This window comes from Mobula birostris, chromosome 3 (assembly GCF_030028105.1).
Source record: "Mobula birostris isolate sMobBir1 chromosome 3, sMobBir1.hap1, whole genome shotgun sequence".
Lineage (NCBI taxonomy): Eukaryota > Metazoa > Chordata > Chondrichthyes > Myliobatiformes > Myliobatidae > Mobula > Mobula birostris.
Genome location: NC_092372.1, coordinates 213,933,512 through 213,949,856, shown reverse-complemented (window position 1 = coordinate 213,949,856; position 16,345 = coordinate 213,933,512). Strand labels below are relative to the sequence as shown.

Here is a 16,345-nt window from a genome sequence, read left to right as displayed (position 1 = left end):
CTGTCAGGTTCTTGAACCAACCTCACAGTCCTAGTCCTGCCTCAGGAATGGAACACAATGGACTACCTCTTGCAGAACCATGGACGTCTTTGATAGTGCTTTTTTTTTGCTCTTGTTTTGGCCTCCTTCCCTTTGGATGCCTTTTAAATTTACAAACAGAAACCCATGGCTTTGTATGCATTTTTAGGTCTCCAAATTCTTTTGCTTCTCTACCCTTTAAAAATCTCGTCCAAGGGATGTGTTGTTACCCAACAAAATACAACACCTTGCACTTAGTATTGGAGAGGCTTATCTTGTATTCTCATGTATATTATGCAAGGTCATTAAGCTATTATTATTGTACCTTACTACAGTCCTCCTCCTCCACAAATTAGCATATATAGGGTATGTTCTTCATTCTTCTGTTTAAGTAACTTACACATTCTTAAGGTCATTTCTCTAGCCTCAAATACATCTCTGTTCAGTGCTCTCTACTTACAGTATCTGCTGCTTTGAGTAAACAGTATGTCAGGTCACTCAGAAAACATCTTCTTAATCCATAATAGAACCTGGAGAAACAGTCTAAATTTCCTTCTTCTTCTTCTGATTTCACTCATGCCATCACTTGGTATCCTGAAATCCATAAGCCAATTAAACACAAAGAGCAACACACACAGAATGCTAGAGAAACTCAGCAGGTCAGCCAGCATCTATGGGGAGGAATAAAGAGCCAACGTTTCAGACTGAGACCCTACATCAGGGCCCAAATAATTCAGGTGATTCTAATTTAAAATGTTCAAGTCCCTGTAGTTGGATAATGAAAGTGCGAGAATATTGAAGAAGCAAGTCTAACCCTGATTCAAAAATCTCATCTCTTGTCTTCCTGTTTCATGAGGGAAGGAAGCTTAGAAACTTTTCCAAACCTGTTGCTTGCTGCCATTTCAAATGCATAACCTGTCAGGTGATATGAACAGATTACCTTTCACTCTGTAGCCGTATAGACTCAATTCCCTCAGTGTATATTTATACAAAGATGGAGGATTCCTAAAGTTCTTTTTTTGAGATTTCCCTTATGCCTTTGGAAGCAATATGGGTTGAAAACTTACTTCATGTACAATAGGATGAAGAAGGACAGGTCTGTTGGGTCTTCCTTCTTCCTCCTATATATATGTGAACCAAGCTTTCAACCCGTATTGATATTACGATTTGAGCCATTGCTATTCCTTTTCTTCAGGTTGCCTTCTTGGTGGGTGAAGAATATATTTCCAATTGCCTTACACACCCACAAATGTTAAAATTGGACAATCTACCTTCTTTGGTGATGTAGTTGTACTCTGAATAGTATATATTTATCAGTTTCATGGCCCAAAATTCATATTCAATTAAGATCGTAAGACAAGGAGCAAATTAAGCCATTTAGCCCTTTAGGCATTCCATCATGGCTGATTTATTATTCCTCCCAACCTTCCTGCCTTTCTCTCTGTAACCTTTGACAGCCTGATTAATCACCCTTGCTATCAACCTCTGCTTTAAATATACCCAATGACTTGGCCTCCACAGTCGGATTCCACAGATTCATCACCCTCTCGTTAAAGAAATTCCTCCTCTTCTGTTCTAAAGTGATGTCCTTCTATTCTGAGGCTGTGCCCTCTGGTCCGAGACTCCTCCACTATGGGAAACATCCCTCTCAATATCCACTCTATCCAAGTCTTTTCAATATCCAATGGGTTTCAATGAGAACCCCTCATTCTTCTAAACTCCAGCGAGCACAGGCCCAGAGCTCTCAAATATTCCTCTTACATTAACACTTTCACTCTCATGAACCTCCTCTGGATCCTCTCCAATGCCAGCATCTTTTCTTACATAAGGGGTCCGCAACTGTCCAAGTGCCATCTGACCAATGCCTTATAAATCCTTAGCATTACCTAAGTTCTTAACTGTAGTAACATGGCTCATTTGCAAAATATTTCAATTTGTATTATAATTGTCAATGATGATAAATCTGATTCAGATTTTTATTTGATTTGTATGGCATGGTATGTCAAAGAGAACTAATTTTATTTCTGTTCAGTATATGTTGCAAAGACTTGTAGAATTAATATAGAATTGTTGCACAAAAGTTGTGCTTCATGTTAAATGTGGACATACAACAGATGGGAAAACTATACCTGATAGAAACATAGAACATAGAAACGTAGAAAACCTACAGCACAATACAGGCCCTTCGGCCCACAAAGTTGTGCTGAACATGTCCCTACCTTAGAAATTACTAGGCTTACCTATAGCCCTCTATTTTACTAAGCTCTATGTACCTATCTAGATGTCTCTTAAAAGACCCTAACGTATCCGCCTCTACCACCGTTGCTTGTGATAATAAAGATGATAGCTTTCTTTTCAAATTTCTAGTGGCCCATTCGACACGGTATAGTTGAAGACTGGGATCTAATGGAGAGGTTCATGGAACATGTGATATTCAAATATCTACGGGCAGAACCTGAAGACCATCACTTTCTAATGGTAATTACTCATATTATTAATTAATAATAAAATATTAATATAATCAATATTAGTAGCCAATTGTCATAGTTTACTGTTTCTTTCACATTGCTGGTGTCATGTGTATATTCTGCATAATGTTTAGCCACAATCTAAGCTATAGTGGAATTGAAGGAAGCTAGTCACAAAAATATTATAACTCTTAATATCTATGCAAATAATTTGTTTTAAGTGTACCTGTTCATACGATGTGGATGACACTGTCATTGTTCATTGATACTTGTTGGCTGAACTGAGTGGCTTGTTCAATCGTTTCTGAGCCAACCATATGGTTGATGGGTGGCAGATGGATTATAGTGTAGGGACGTGTATGGTCATGCCCTTTGGGAGAGGGAATAAAAGCACAGTCTATATTCTAATCAGGGAGCAAATTCAGAATTCAGTGTTGCAAAGGGGTTTGGGAGTCCTCGTGCAGGGTTCCCTAAAGGTAATCTTGCAAGTGGTAAGGAAGGCAAATGCAACGTTAGCATTCATTTTGAGAGGACTAGAATATAAAAGCAAAGATGTAATGCTAAGGCTTTATAAGGCATTGGTCAGACCACACTTGGAATTTGGTGGGCAGTTTTGGACCACTTATCTAAGAAAGGACGTGCCGTGGCATTGGAGAGGGTCCAGAGGAGGTTCACAAGAATGATCCTGGGAATGAAAAGGTTAACATATGAGGAGTGTTTGATGGCTCAAGGCATGTACCTGCTGAAGTTTAGAAGAATGAGGAGGTTCTTATTGAAACCTCTTGAATATTGAAAGCTCTAGATAGAGTGGACATGGAGAGAGGGTTTCCTATAGTTGGGAAGTGCAGAACTAGGGAGCACAGCCTCAGAATAGAAGGACGTTGCTTTAGAGCTGATTTCAGGAGGAGTTTCTTTAGCCAGGGGGTGGTGAATCTGTGGAATTCATTGCCCCAGACAGCTGTGGAGACCAAGTCACTGTGTAGACTTAAAGCTGAGGTTGCTAGGTTTCTGATTAGTAAGGGCATGGAAGGTTATTGAGAGAAGGCAAGAGAATGGTGTTGAGAGGGATAATAAATCAGCCATGATGGAATGGCAGAGTAGAGTGAATGGACCAAAAGACCTAATTCTGCTCCTATATCTTATGGATGTCTCTGTCACTTCTCTTTGGTATTTGTCAGCCTATCTGAGTGGCTTGTTTAGTCATTTCAAAGCCAACCACATCAATGGATCTGGAAAAAGTGTATTCCAATATGCATAAAGATCCAGTAATTTCATGGCCTGCATTGCCGATAGCATACACACAAGAGATTCTGCAATGCTGAAAATCTAGAGATACACTCACAAAATGCCGGAGGTGCTCAGCAAGTCAGATAGCGTCTATGGAAAGGAAAAAGACAGTTAGTCATAGTCATAGTCATACTTTATTGATCCCGGGGGAAATTGCTTTCTCGTTACAGTTGCACCATAAATAATAAGTAGTAATAGAACCATAAATAGTTAAATAGTAATATGTAAATTATGCCAGGAAATAAGTCCAGGACCAGCCTATTGGCTCAGGGTGTCTGACCCTCCAAGGGAGGAGTTGTAAAGTTTGATGGCCACAGGCAGGAATGACTTCCTATGATGCTTAGTGCTGCATCTTGGTGGGATGAGTCTCTGGCTGAATGTACTCCTGTGCCCACCCAGTACATTATGTAGTGGATGGGAGACATTGACCAAGATGGCATGCAACTTGGACAGCATCCTCTTTTCAGACACCACTGTCTGAGAGTCCAGTTCCATCCCCACAACATCACTGGCCTTACTGATGAGTTTGTTGATTCTGTTGGTGTCTGCTACCCTCAGCCTGCTGCCCCAGCACACAACAGGCTGAGGGTAGTTGCTGCCTGGCTTGCTGAATTCCTTTAGCACTTAGTGCGTGTTGCTATTTTTCTATTCCAGATTTAATTACGGGATTTAAAATCCCCAGTTGCATCAGTTGGAGTTGAATGCCTCCAGATCAATGGTCGAAATTGAATACCAATTTAGTAACTTAACCACGTAATTTCTATATTCCTATGATGCTTTACTACAATTTTGTGTATTTTTCCTTATACCTGGTGTCCACGTTTATGTTACAAATGGTCTGCATAAACTTATCAAGTGACACTTTCACCCCCATCTAGACATGGTAATGCAGCTCCTCAGTTTTATGTATTCTAGCTTGTCATGCTGTGGGGAAGGTAAACTGTTCATGTTCAGGTTCAAGTTCAAAATTATTGTCATTCAGCCATATATATGTTTACAGCTAAACAAAACAGTGTTCCTCTGGGGCAAGGTGCAAAACACAGTGCAGACAATCACACACAGCATATATAGCTACAAGAGCACATACAGTCTCAAAATAATATTGGTGATGCAAGGGATGTTGTCCTGGAGCCATGTTTCTGCAAGAACAAGCACAGAGCAGTTCCTCATCTTACACTGCGTCAGCAGCAGATGAAGGTAAATCAGCTTGTCCCGTGCTGGGTCAGCTGCAGACGAAGGCAATCCAAAGGCTGCTTTATGGAAAGATATGAACAGGTAAAGGTTATTGAACTCCTTCTGTCAGTTCCACGGTTCATTTAGATACCATCTGATCTGCAGCTTAATTCCATTTGATCTATTGCTGACCTCTGTCCTCTTGGCTAACAATATAAAATACCATCATGACACACTAGTCCTGCTTACAGGTATTGGTTGAGCCTCAGTATCAAGTTCAAGTTCAATTGTCATTCAACCAGACATGGACACCCACAAATACAGCCAAATGAAACAGCGTTAATCTGGGGCCAAGGTACCAAACACAGTACCAACAGTCATATACAGCACAAAGCCCATATAACACAAATAAGGTAGCAAGCATATACTGTATAAGATAGCAGCAAAATAGAGTCACACAAAAAAAATATAGTTCAAGTCCCGGAGTCCATGAATGTTGCAGCAGTCTCTAGTTGAACACAACACAGCTTGTCTCCTGCCGAGTGAATACTGGGGGGCAGCTCCAACTCCAGCATTGACACTGCGCCACACTGCCTCTGGCACTCTGGTGGAGTGGCCAACTCTGTCGCCACCCCCAGGTGCTACAAACAGGCAACTCCGCAGCTTGAGGCTTAGTCCTAGCTATGACTGACGCCATGCAGCTCATCCACCATTTGCCCCTGCAATTTGCCAATAAACCAATGAATTGGACTTCCAGTATTCTACACCACCAATGTCCAACAGTATCTTGCGATCATAAGAAAAGTGACTAAGAAGATCACTCCCTGTTAGACCTTGGAACACATCATCAACAGCTGTGCAAGAGCCCTGGGAGAAGGCCGCTACTGCTGGTGACATGATGGCACAGAATTTATGGCCCAAATAATTACCTCCTGTTCTGTAGGAATTATGAGATTCTATATGATTAGCTTATATTATGTTTTAGGACATTGGGCAATATCAGAAAGAATGCTCCTTTTTAGATTCAGAGGACAACCACTTGATTAAGCAATTGTACGTTTATACAATTATAAGAAACGCAATATTGATGTTAAGGATACTATCAGAACGAGCTATTCAAGTGCAAAAAGATTTGTTTGTTTTATTGACTATACAAAAGCATTTGATAAAGTGAAGCACAATAAGTTATTTGAAATATTATAGAAAACTCTTGATCTAGATTCAAAAGACCATCCACCTAATCAGAAATCTGTACTGGGAGCAAACTGCCGCTGTAAGAATAGATGGAGAAGTGAGTCAGTTTATGAAAATCAAGAGAGGCATTAGACAAGGGTGTGTTTTCTCCCCTGATTTATTTAATGTGTACAGTGAAACAATATTACAAAAAATAAGAGACATCTTGGGAATCAAAGTTGGTGGTGAAAATATCAATAGTTTTAGATATGCAGATGACACTGTGTTAATTGCAAGTACGGAGGAAGAACTACAAAACTTAATTGATATAATTGTTGAAGAAAGTGCAAAAATGGGACTATCTATCAATTGCAAAAAGACAGAATGTATGGTGATATCCAAAAAGAAGGAGAATCTTATCTGCAGGCTGAGAATAAACGGGGAAGACATAAAACAAGTACAGAACTTTTGCTACTTAGGAAGCTGGGTGACATCAGATGGCCGGTGCAACTTGGACATCAGAAGAAGAATAAGGATGGCAAAAGACACCCTTACGAGAATGAAGAGTATACTGACCAGTACTAAACTAGGCATGACAACCCGTCTCAGAGTACTGAAATGTTATGTTTATCCAGTTATGTTATATGGCTCAGAATGTTGGACAATATCTAGTAACATGAGGAAACAAATTGTAGCAGCAGAAATGTGGTTTTTGAGGAGGATGCAAAGAATATCATGGATGAAACGAATATCTAACGAGGATGTCATGAACAGAGCAAACAAAAAAAGAGAAGTAATGTGTGAGATCATGAAAAGGCAACGTAACTTCATTGGACATGTGATTAGGAAAGAGGAGTTAGAATGCATGGTAATTATGGGAAAGATTGAAGGGAAGAAAGCAAGAAGAAGACAAAGACAAATGATGATGGAGACAGCAGCCAGAGAACTGGAAATGAATACCAATGAATTGATCCACTTGACCCGAAACGGGTGTGTGGGCCATGGCAGTCAAAGCTCAAACTGGACATGGCACCTGATGATGATGATGATGATGATGATGATGATATGATTAGCAATTGTTTCAACAAGTAGAGTTTTTTTTTGAAGCACCCTTGACCTTTGGGTGGTTTAGAATATTACAGAATATGCTATATCTTCATGATGAATATTTGAAATTGGATTTACAATAGTTTTATCTCTTGATTTATTTTATTCAGTTTATGAAATAGCGCCTAAGAGTGGAAAGGCAAAATAATTTTATAGTTGACAATATCCTGGCAATACCTTACGAAGTCTTGATAGACTAAAGTGTAGTTGCTTCTGTCAAGATAACTTGAGGATAACTTGCAAACTTGAGGATAATTCGTAAATGTATTATTTTATGATTGGAAATTTTTCTGTTTATTTGCTAGCTCTAAACTGATGCTCTTTTAAATGTGTTTCTGCTGTAGATTATAAAACTAGATTTCCTGTTGGATACGTGCTCTATTCAGCCATATCAGTGTGAAGCGCAGAATCAAATATCGCTGTGATGATTGTATGTTCTAGTACCAATTGTTTGGCGACAATAAAGTATAAAGTATAAGTATAGGTATCATTGAAATTAGAACATCCAAGTTTACACTCAGTGGCCACTTTATTAGGTACACCTGCACACCTGCTTGTTAATGAAAATATCAAAAAGAGGATTGCTGGTGCCAGGCAGGCTGATTTGAGTATCTGAGAAACTGCTGATCCCCTGGGCTTTTCATGCAAAACAGTCTCTAGAGTTTACAGAGAATGGTGCAAAAAACAAAAAAAAAACATCCAGTGAGTGACAGTTCTGTGGGTGAAAGTGCTGTGTTAATAAGAGAGGCCAGAGAAGAATGGCTGACCAGGGGTTCAAGCTGACGGTAACTCAAATAACCACGCATGACAACAGTGGCGTGCAGAAGAACATCTCTGAACACACAACACGTTAAACCTTGAAGTGGATGGGCTACAGCAGCAGAAGATCATGTACATACACTCAGTGTCCACTTTTAGGTACAGAAGGTCTCTAATAAGGTGGCCACTGAATGTATGTTTTATGAATTGAATTTGACAGGAACCTATGGTTGGCTCTGGTATAGGATAGAGAGTTGGGTGAGGACAGGGGGAGGAGTGGTGGGGAAGGGAAACTAATTAGTGTAGTCATTTATAGCTGGTCAATTGCTTCAGGTAAGATGGGAATCAGATGAATTGTTTTGGTATTGAATGGACAGTTGACAAGTGCTGCCAGGATAGTGGGAATGATCCTGCAACTGTATTCCGGGAATAATGGGATTAGGGGAAGAAAGAGCAAAAGAAGATGTTGTGTTCAGGAGTCTGACATGTTTCAGCTTAGAATTACTTTCTTAGAAGCTTTAGCTAACACTCGTATTTTCAGGGATCCAGTAAACTAAATAATTTGAAAATAATAAATCTGGTGATGTTGGGAATCAAAAACAAAATGCTGGAAACACTCAGTAGGTCAGACAGCATCTGTGGAAGGAGAATCAAAATTAATTCTTCAAGTCTAAGGTTCTTTTCCAGAACTGGCAGAGAGAATTCTAACTTAGTTTTCATTAGGGCAGATGGCAGGGACAGGAATGGACAGTGGGAATATCTCTAAAAGGGGCGGCATGGTAGTGTAGTGGTTAGCACAACGCTTTACAGTACCAGCGACCTGGGTTCAATTCCCACCGCTGCCTGTAACGAATTTTGTACCGTGTGGGTTTCCTTCGGGTGCTCTGGTTTCCTCTCACAGTCCAAAGATGTACCGTTTGTAGTTGGTCATTGTAAATTGACCCATGATTAGACTACGATTAAAATGGGGATTTGCTGGGTGGTGTGGCTTGAAGGGCCTATTCCATGCTGTATCTCAATAAATAAGTAAGTAAATAAATAAATAAACAAATGAATTGGAATGGTTTAAGAGGAGTAATTATCAGCATAGTAATATACTGTAAGAGAAATCTTGAGCAACACACCAAAATGCTGGAGGTGCTCAGCATGCCAGGCAGCTTCTATCTGATCTCCCTCCTGGCACTTATCCCCACAAACAGGGCACCAAACAGTCCTTCCAGGTGAGGAAACACCTCACCTCTGAGTCTATCGGGGCTATCTCTTGTATCTGGCGTGGCCTCCCCTACATTGGAGGGCATCTGACACAGACTGGAAAGCCACTTCGCTGAGTACCTTCGCTCTGTCTGCCACAAAAGGCATAGGAGCAAAATTTGGCCCATCGAGTCTGCTCCACCATTCACTCATGGCTGATTTACTTTTCCTTGTCAAACCCATTCTCCTGCCTTCTCCCCATATTCTTTGTCACCCTTACAATCAACACCCTTTCAAGTTCACTTTATGACGGATGAAGATGAGGCAAATTGATATTATGAGCAATCAATGATTTGTCCTCCGCAATCGCCTTAGGCAGTGAATTCCACAGATTCACCATTCTTTTGCTAAAGAAATCCCATCTCATCTCTATTCTAAAGGGACATACTTTTATTTTGAGGCTTTGCCTTCTAGTGATAGATGCATCTCCTACCAAAACATCCTCACCCTGTTCACTCTATCCAGGTCCATTCGATGCATTTCAATGAGACTCCCCCCCCCCCCCCCCCCCACCACCACCACCGTAACAGTCTAAACTCCAGCAAGTAGAGGTCCAGAGCCAAATGCTACTCATATATTAACTCTTTAATCCATGACATCATTCTCATAAAGTCCTCCAATGTCAGCTTTTGGAAAGATATGGGCCCAAATCTGTCCACAGGGCACCGAATGTTGTCTGACCAACCTCATAAAGCCTCAGCATTACATTCTTACTTTATATTCCAGTCTTCTTGAAATGAGGACTCATTTGAAATGAAATCTTCCTGCAGGTTAACCTTTGGGGTCCCAAACCCCTTTGCACTTCCAGCATTTTCTATTTTGGTTTGAAAGAAATAATTTGCCCAGGCTTTAGATATATAGATTTCCCTGATCTCAGTTTTCAATGCATAAATCTATTTGATAAGCATAGATCAGTTTATCACTAAAATTTGTATGTCATTGTACTGTAATTTTTCTGTTAACTAACTTAATTGACATAAATCGTATGGTACACTTTGAAATTGCTTGACGTGCAAACTTATAGCAGATAAATATGAGGCAAGTTGATACTATGATCGATCAATATTTCCTTTCTCTTCTACCTGACGGAATTAAGTGTACAGGCTGAAGAAGTGGCTGGGTTGTAGGTCAGGGAAATGATTCATGGAGAGTGAAAGAGAGAGAATAAAGGAAGATTGTGCAGATAAAACATGACTTACAGGAAAAATCTTAACCAACACAGGATTGTGGGTGATAAATGAATATAGCTTTATAGTAGTAAACCACATGATGGATGGTTCTGATTTAATAACTCCTGCAGTGATGTTTTCACTTTTATGATGTGCCCTCATCTTTGTTCCAGATGTCATCTTGGGCTGACTTTCATTATAACTTCTCTCAATTTGTATCACAGAAACTTTTTTTCCAAAAGCAAATCTACTTCTGTTTTTACCTGTTGCGCAGTGACCTTAAAGCATGTTTGCATATTATTCCACCCCTTCACTTCAGGTTCAATGACAATAATTAGACAAGGTGGACAGGGTGTTTGGCATGCCTGCCTATGTTGGTCAATGCACCTGAGTACAAGAGTTGGGATGTCATGTTACAACTGCACACAGTACTGTGTGCAGTGTAGGTTGCCGAGCTATAATCTGGGAAGGCTTCACGAGCATTTGCAAGGATACTACATGGACTGGAGGGCTGAGCTATTAGGAGTGACCAATAAGGGTGGGACTTTCTTCCCTTTAATATTTAAGCTGAGAGGTGACCTCAAAGGTATATAAAATCAGAGGGGATATAGATAAGTTTGAAACGAACCCCACCACCCAAGAAAAAGACAAAATCATTGCATGGCAACACAGTAGCTGGCCAGATTGTAGGAAATTGGATTAATTCAACTATCAAGATAAGGTGATTACGTGGTTGTGAATGCCTGACTGTCGGAATAATTGATTTTATGAGGAAGTTCAAAGTAAATTTATTACCAGGTGTCACTATATACAACCGTAAGATTCATTTTCTTGCAATCGTTCACAGTAGAACAAAGAAACACAGTGGAATCAATGAAAAACTACACACAAGACTGACAAACAGTCAATGGTCACAAGAAGTCAAACTGCAAATACAAAAAAACAAGTAATAATGATAATTAATAAGTAAATAAATAATAGAGGTGTTGTAGAGTCCTTGAAAGTGAGTCCATAGGATGTGGAATCAGTACAGTATTGAGGTGAGTCAAGTTATCCAGAATAGTTCAGAAGCCTGATAGTTGAAGAGTAATAACAGTTTACTTGAAGCTATCCTGAACTCAACATTTTTCATGAAAAATTGCCCTATAATGATTTTGGAAAGTTGTTGTTCTGTTACCTTCACTTTTTAAATGTTTTAAGATGTTGGACTGTGTGGAGTAATCAGGGTGCTGTTGAAGTCTTTTCTGAGGTGAAAGCACCAATTTCTTCAAATACATTAGCCTTGCATGTAAATTTGTTACCTTTTCTTTTGCAGACAGAACCACCTCTCAACACACCAGAGAACCGAGAGTACCTTGCTGAAATCATGTTTGAATCCTTTAACGTCCCAGGTCTTTACATTGCGGTCCAGGTAAAAAGCTTACAACTAGCAGAGATCACTTGCGCAGCAGCATTTGAGACTGGGGTGAAATTCTTGACGTCAGTATCATTGGGGGAGAAGGGAACTGTGTGTTCCATATTGCAATTTCTGACATTTCATTGGCAGAGGCTTGCGAGCTGCTTGTTTGCCATTTTTCCTGGCTGGATATAATTTAAGGTGACTGAGGGGGAACCATCATTAGTTTCTTAAAGAAACCAAAAAGGTTAACCCAAGATGTGTTTTTTCTTGACATAACATTTTATTCACCTAAGCGATCAATTGATCGGGAGTTGTCACAAACAGAGAGTTGTGTTTTCATTAGAATTTCCCTTGCACTTTGTAGTCAAATCTGGTTTGTGCAGATGGGGCGACAGACTTCTTTCTCTGATAATTATTATGGGTCAGAAGCAAAGGTTAATAAATCTCAGCAGGCCAAATTGGATTTTCAGAGCACACAACTTCACAACCTCAACCTGTCCTGAAATTGAAGGTGTGGAGCACATACATCAATGGTAATTAAACAAGGCTCCGGCTTTATTGTTCAGGTTAATTAACTAGACACGTTTTTAAAAAAAAATATGAATCAGACTTAGCTCAAAGGTAACAGAAGAGGCAGTTCTGTATTTGGTGAACATACAGTTGAAATTGGTACTGGGGAGAGTTGGGAAAGGACCCATTTTTCTCTCTGTTTTTGTTATGAAAATGGTCTTGCTCCTGTCAAAAAAATTTCACTGGGACCAAGCTATACAGCTTTCTTGAGTCTTTTTCCCAATTTGCTAAGACCTTAGCTGATCTGATAACTTGCCTGAATTCAACCTTCCTATCTGATGCCCAAAACTCCCACAGACATGTAGAAAAGAGGAACAAGAGTGGGACGTTTGGCTGTTTGGACCATTAAACATGATATACTGTAGTTGATCATCCATTTCACTCACGTGGTCCTACTGCCTGCCATTTTCCTTTTAGCAGTAATAATTGTATCTACCTCTTTCTTGAATATGGTTTACTCTATGATTCACCCCTTCTTGAACAGGATTTGCCACTTAGAACCGAGGTCAGAGAAAAAAAAATTCTTAAGACATGGTGAATCTGTTGACTTGTCTTTCACAGAGAGTCGTGGAAACCAAGGTTTACTATGCTCTGAAGAAATTTTCTCCTGATTTCAGTCCTAATTAGTAAACTCTGTAAGTTGAGTAGGTTTCTGTGAGATTCCATAACAGTTTTTCATGACTCCAATGTACATAGGCTTAAGTGACCCAATCTCTCCTTGTATGTAAGGTCTGCCATTCTAGGAATCAATCTAGTTTACCTTTGTTGGATTTTCTCCGTGGTAAAAGCACCCTTCCTTGTATCATCATCATCATCATGTGCTGTGTCGTATGATGCAAGTGATCATGATCTCATGACCATGATTGTTCTTGGCAAATTGTTCTACAGAAGTGGTTTACCATTGTCTTTTTCTGGGCAGTGTCTTTACAGCCATTATCAATGCTCTTCAGAGTTGGTCTGCTTGGTGTCAGTGGTCACATAACCAGGACTTGTGATATGCACCAGCTGCTCATCTGACCGTCGACCACATGCTCCCACAGCTTCACATGACCCTGACTGGGGGAGCTAAGCAGGTGCTACACTTTGCCCAAGAGTGACCTGCAGCCTAACGGAGGGAAGGAGTGCCTTACACCTCCTTTGGCAGAGATGTAACTCCACCCCACCATCCCTTGTATAGGGCAATCAAAACTTCACACACAGCTCCATATGGAGACTCACCAAGGCCCTGTATAACCACAGCAAGACATCCTTACTTTGTCCTCAAATCCTTTTGCAATGACTAACACACTATTTACAGTACTTCCAAACTGCTTGCTGCAACAGAACATTTGCTTTCAGTGACTCCTTACACTGTCCACTGTCCCTTTTTTCTAATCTATCACAAATCACATCTGTCTTTTTCTATTTAAAACCAATTGCATAACTTCATAAGTTTATCTTTGCACTGATCCAACTTGTCCAATTTGCTTTGGAGCTTCTTAGCATGCTCTTAGCAACTCATATTCCACTCCAATCCTCAAGCCCCAATCCCCACACTAAGATGTTACATTGATCCATATTGGGAATAGTTGGCACCACAGCACTCATTCCTTACTGCCCTCCACTAATTACTGCCTACCACCTGGACAAAGATCGGCTAACTTATATGCTCAGTATCCTATCTTTCTACCAATTTTTCAATTCATACTAGTATATTACCTCCAAACAAACACACTTTAAATTTATACACTGGTCTCTTACGTGGAATATGAGTAAAGGTTTTCAAAGGTTGAAATATATCCACAGGTTATCCCTTATTAGTCTCTTTGTTACTTCCTTTAAAAAGTAGATTTGTAGATCCCAATTTCCCTTTCACAAACTCAAGCTGACCTTGTCCAGTTCCATTAATGTTTTCCAGATATTCTGTAATTACATTTTTTCCCCTCTGCTCCACAGTTGGGTTTGTTTCCATGGTTTCCTCCATTTCCTCTTCCTCTTCCTTTTTGCCACCCTCCAATCTATGAAATATCATCAGAGTCAAAAGAATTTTGGAGTATGATCACCAAGCCATCTACTTTTCCTGGCCACTTCCTTTAATAATGGCACAAATAGATTATCAGGCCTTGGCAATTTGTTAGCCTTTGGCCCCATTAATTTCCCCAGCATAATTCCTTTACGATAATCTATTCCTTTCTCCCTCTGAACCCTTGGTTCTGTAACATATCTGAGAGGTTATTTGGGTCCCTTGTGATGACAGAACCAAGATATGTACTTAATTTTTTGCCATTTCTCTGTTCTCAGTCATAATTATCTCCCTCCCTTCTGATGATTGTTTACCTATATTTATCCAGGCTTTCTCTTAACATGTAGAGTAGATTTGTCACAAAATCCATCTTTCCCCTATTAATCATTCATTTTGTTCTCTGCTGGAATTCTAAACTGTTTTCAGTCCTCAGCCCTGTTTTTCTATGATAATTGTATATGTCTCCTCTTTTAATCTAATAACATCTCTCAAGTCACAGTTGAGTCTCCCTCTGCTAACTTTATTTGATTGTCATGCCTTGATGTGCCTGGAGGCTGTGGAAGTGAGCGAGGTCCTCAATGAATACTTCTCTTTGGTATTCACCAATGAGAAGGAACTTGATGGTGAAGACAATATGAGTAAGGTTGTTGTTCTGGAGCATGTTGATATTAAGGGAGAGGAGGTGTTGGAGTTGTTAAAATATATTAGGACGGATAAGTCCCTGGGTCTTGATGGAATATTCCCCAGGCTGCTCCACGAGGCAAGGGAAGAGATTGCTGAGCCTCTGGCTAGGATCTTTATGTCCTCGTTGTCCACGGGAATGGTACCGGAGGATTGGAGGGAGGCGAATGTTGTCCCCTTGTTCAAAGAAGGTAGTAGGGATAGTCCAGGTAATTATAGACTAGTGAGCCTTAAGTCTGTGGTGGGAAAGCTGTTGGAAAAGATTCTTAGAGATAGGATCTATGGGCATTTAGAGAATCATGGTCTGATCAGGGATAGTCAGCATGGCTTTATGAAGGGCAGAGCGTGTCTAACAAGCCTGATAGAGTTCTTTGAGGAGGTGACCAGGCATATAGATGAGGGTAGTGCAATGGATGTGATCTATATGGATTTTAGTAAGGCATTTGACAAGGTTCCACACGGTAGGCTTATTCAGAAAGTCGGAAGGCGTGGGATCCAGGGAAGTTTGGCCAGGTAGATTCAGCATTGGCTTGCCTGCAGAAGGCAGGGGGTGGTGGTGGAGGAAGTACATTCAGCTTGGAGGATTGTGACTAGTGGTGTCCCACAAGGATCTGTTCTGGGACCTCTACTTTTCATGATTTTTATTAACGACCTGGATGTGGGGATAGAAGGGTGGGTTGGCAAGTTTGCAGATGACACAAAGGTTGGTGGTATTGTAGATAGTGTAGAGGATTGTTGAAGATCACAGAGAGACATTGATAGGATGCAGAAGGCGGCTGAGAAGTGGCAGATGGAATTCAACCTGGAGAAGTGTGAGATGGTACACTTTGGAAGGACAAACTCCAAGGCAGAGTACAAAGTAAATGGCAGGATACTTGGTAGTGTGGAGGAGCAGAGGGATCTGGAGGTACATGTGCACAGACCCCTGAAAGTTGCCTCACAGGTGGATAGGGTAGTTAAGAAAGCTTATGGGGTGTTAGCTTTCATAAGTCGAGGGATAGAGTTTAAGAGTCGCAATGTAATGATGCAGCTCTATAAAACTCTGGTTAGGCCACACTTGGAGTACTGTGTCCAGTTCTGGTCGCCTCACTATAGGAAGGATGTGGAAGCATTGGAAAGGGTACAGAGGAGATTTACCAGGATGCTGCCTGGTTTAGAGAGTATGCATTATGATCAGAGATTAAGGGAGCTAGGGCTTTACTCTTTGGAGAGGAGGAGGATGAGAGGAGACATGATAGAGGTGTACAAGATAATAAGAGGAATAGATAGAGTGGATAGCCAGCACCTC

General features: G+C 40.5%; 1 protein-coding gene across 4 annotated transcripts in view; it reads left to right on the top strand.

Annotated features, from left to right (window-relative positions):
* Nucleotides 1–16,345, top strand: part of LOC140194786 (actin-related protein 3B) — a 113,163-nt gene that overhangs the window by 35,030 nt on the left and 61,788 nt on the right. For all 4 annotated transcript variants that reach the window (XM_072252070.1, XM_072252066.1, XM_072252069.1 and 1 more), the window contains 2 exons: nt 2,386–2,496; nt 11,721–11,816. In XM_072252070.1, coding sequence (XP_072108171.1) covers nt 2,425–2,496; nt 11,721–11,816 — 168 coding nt within the window. In that variant the 5' untranslated portion in view covers nt 2,386–2,424. The remainder of the gene's footprint in view (nt 1–2,385; nt 2,497–11,720; nt 11,817–16,345) is intronic.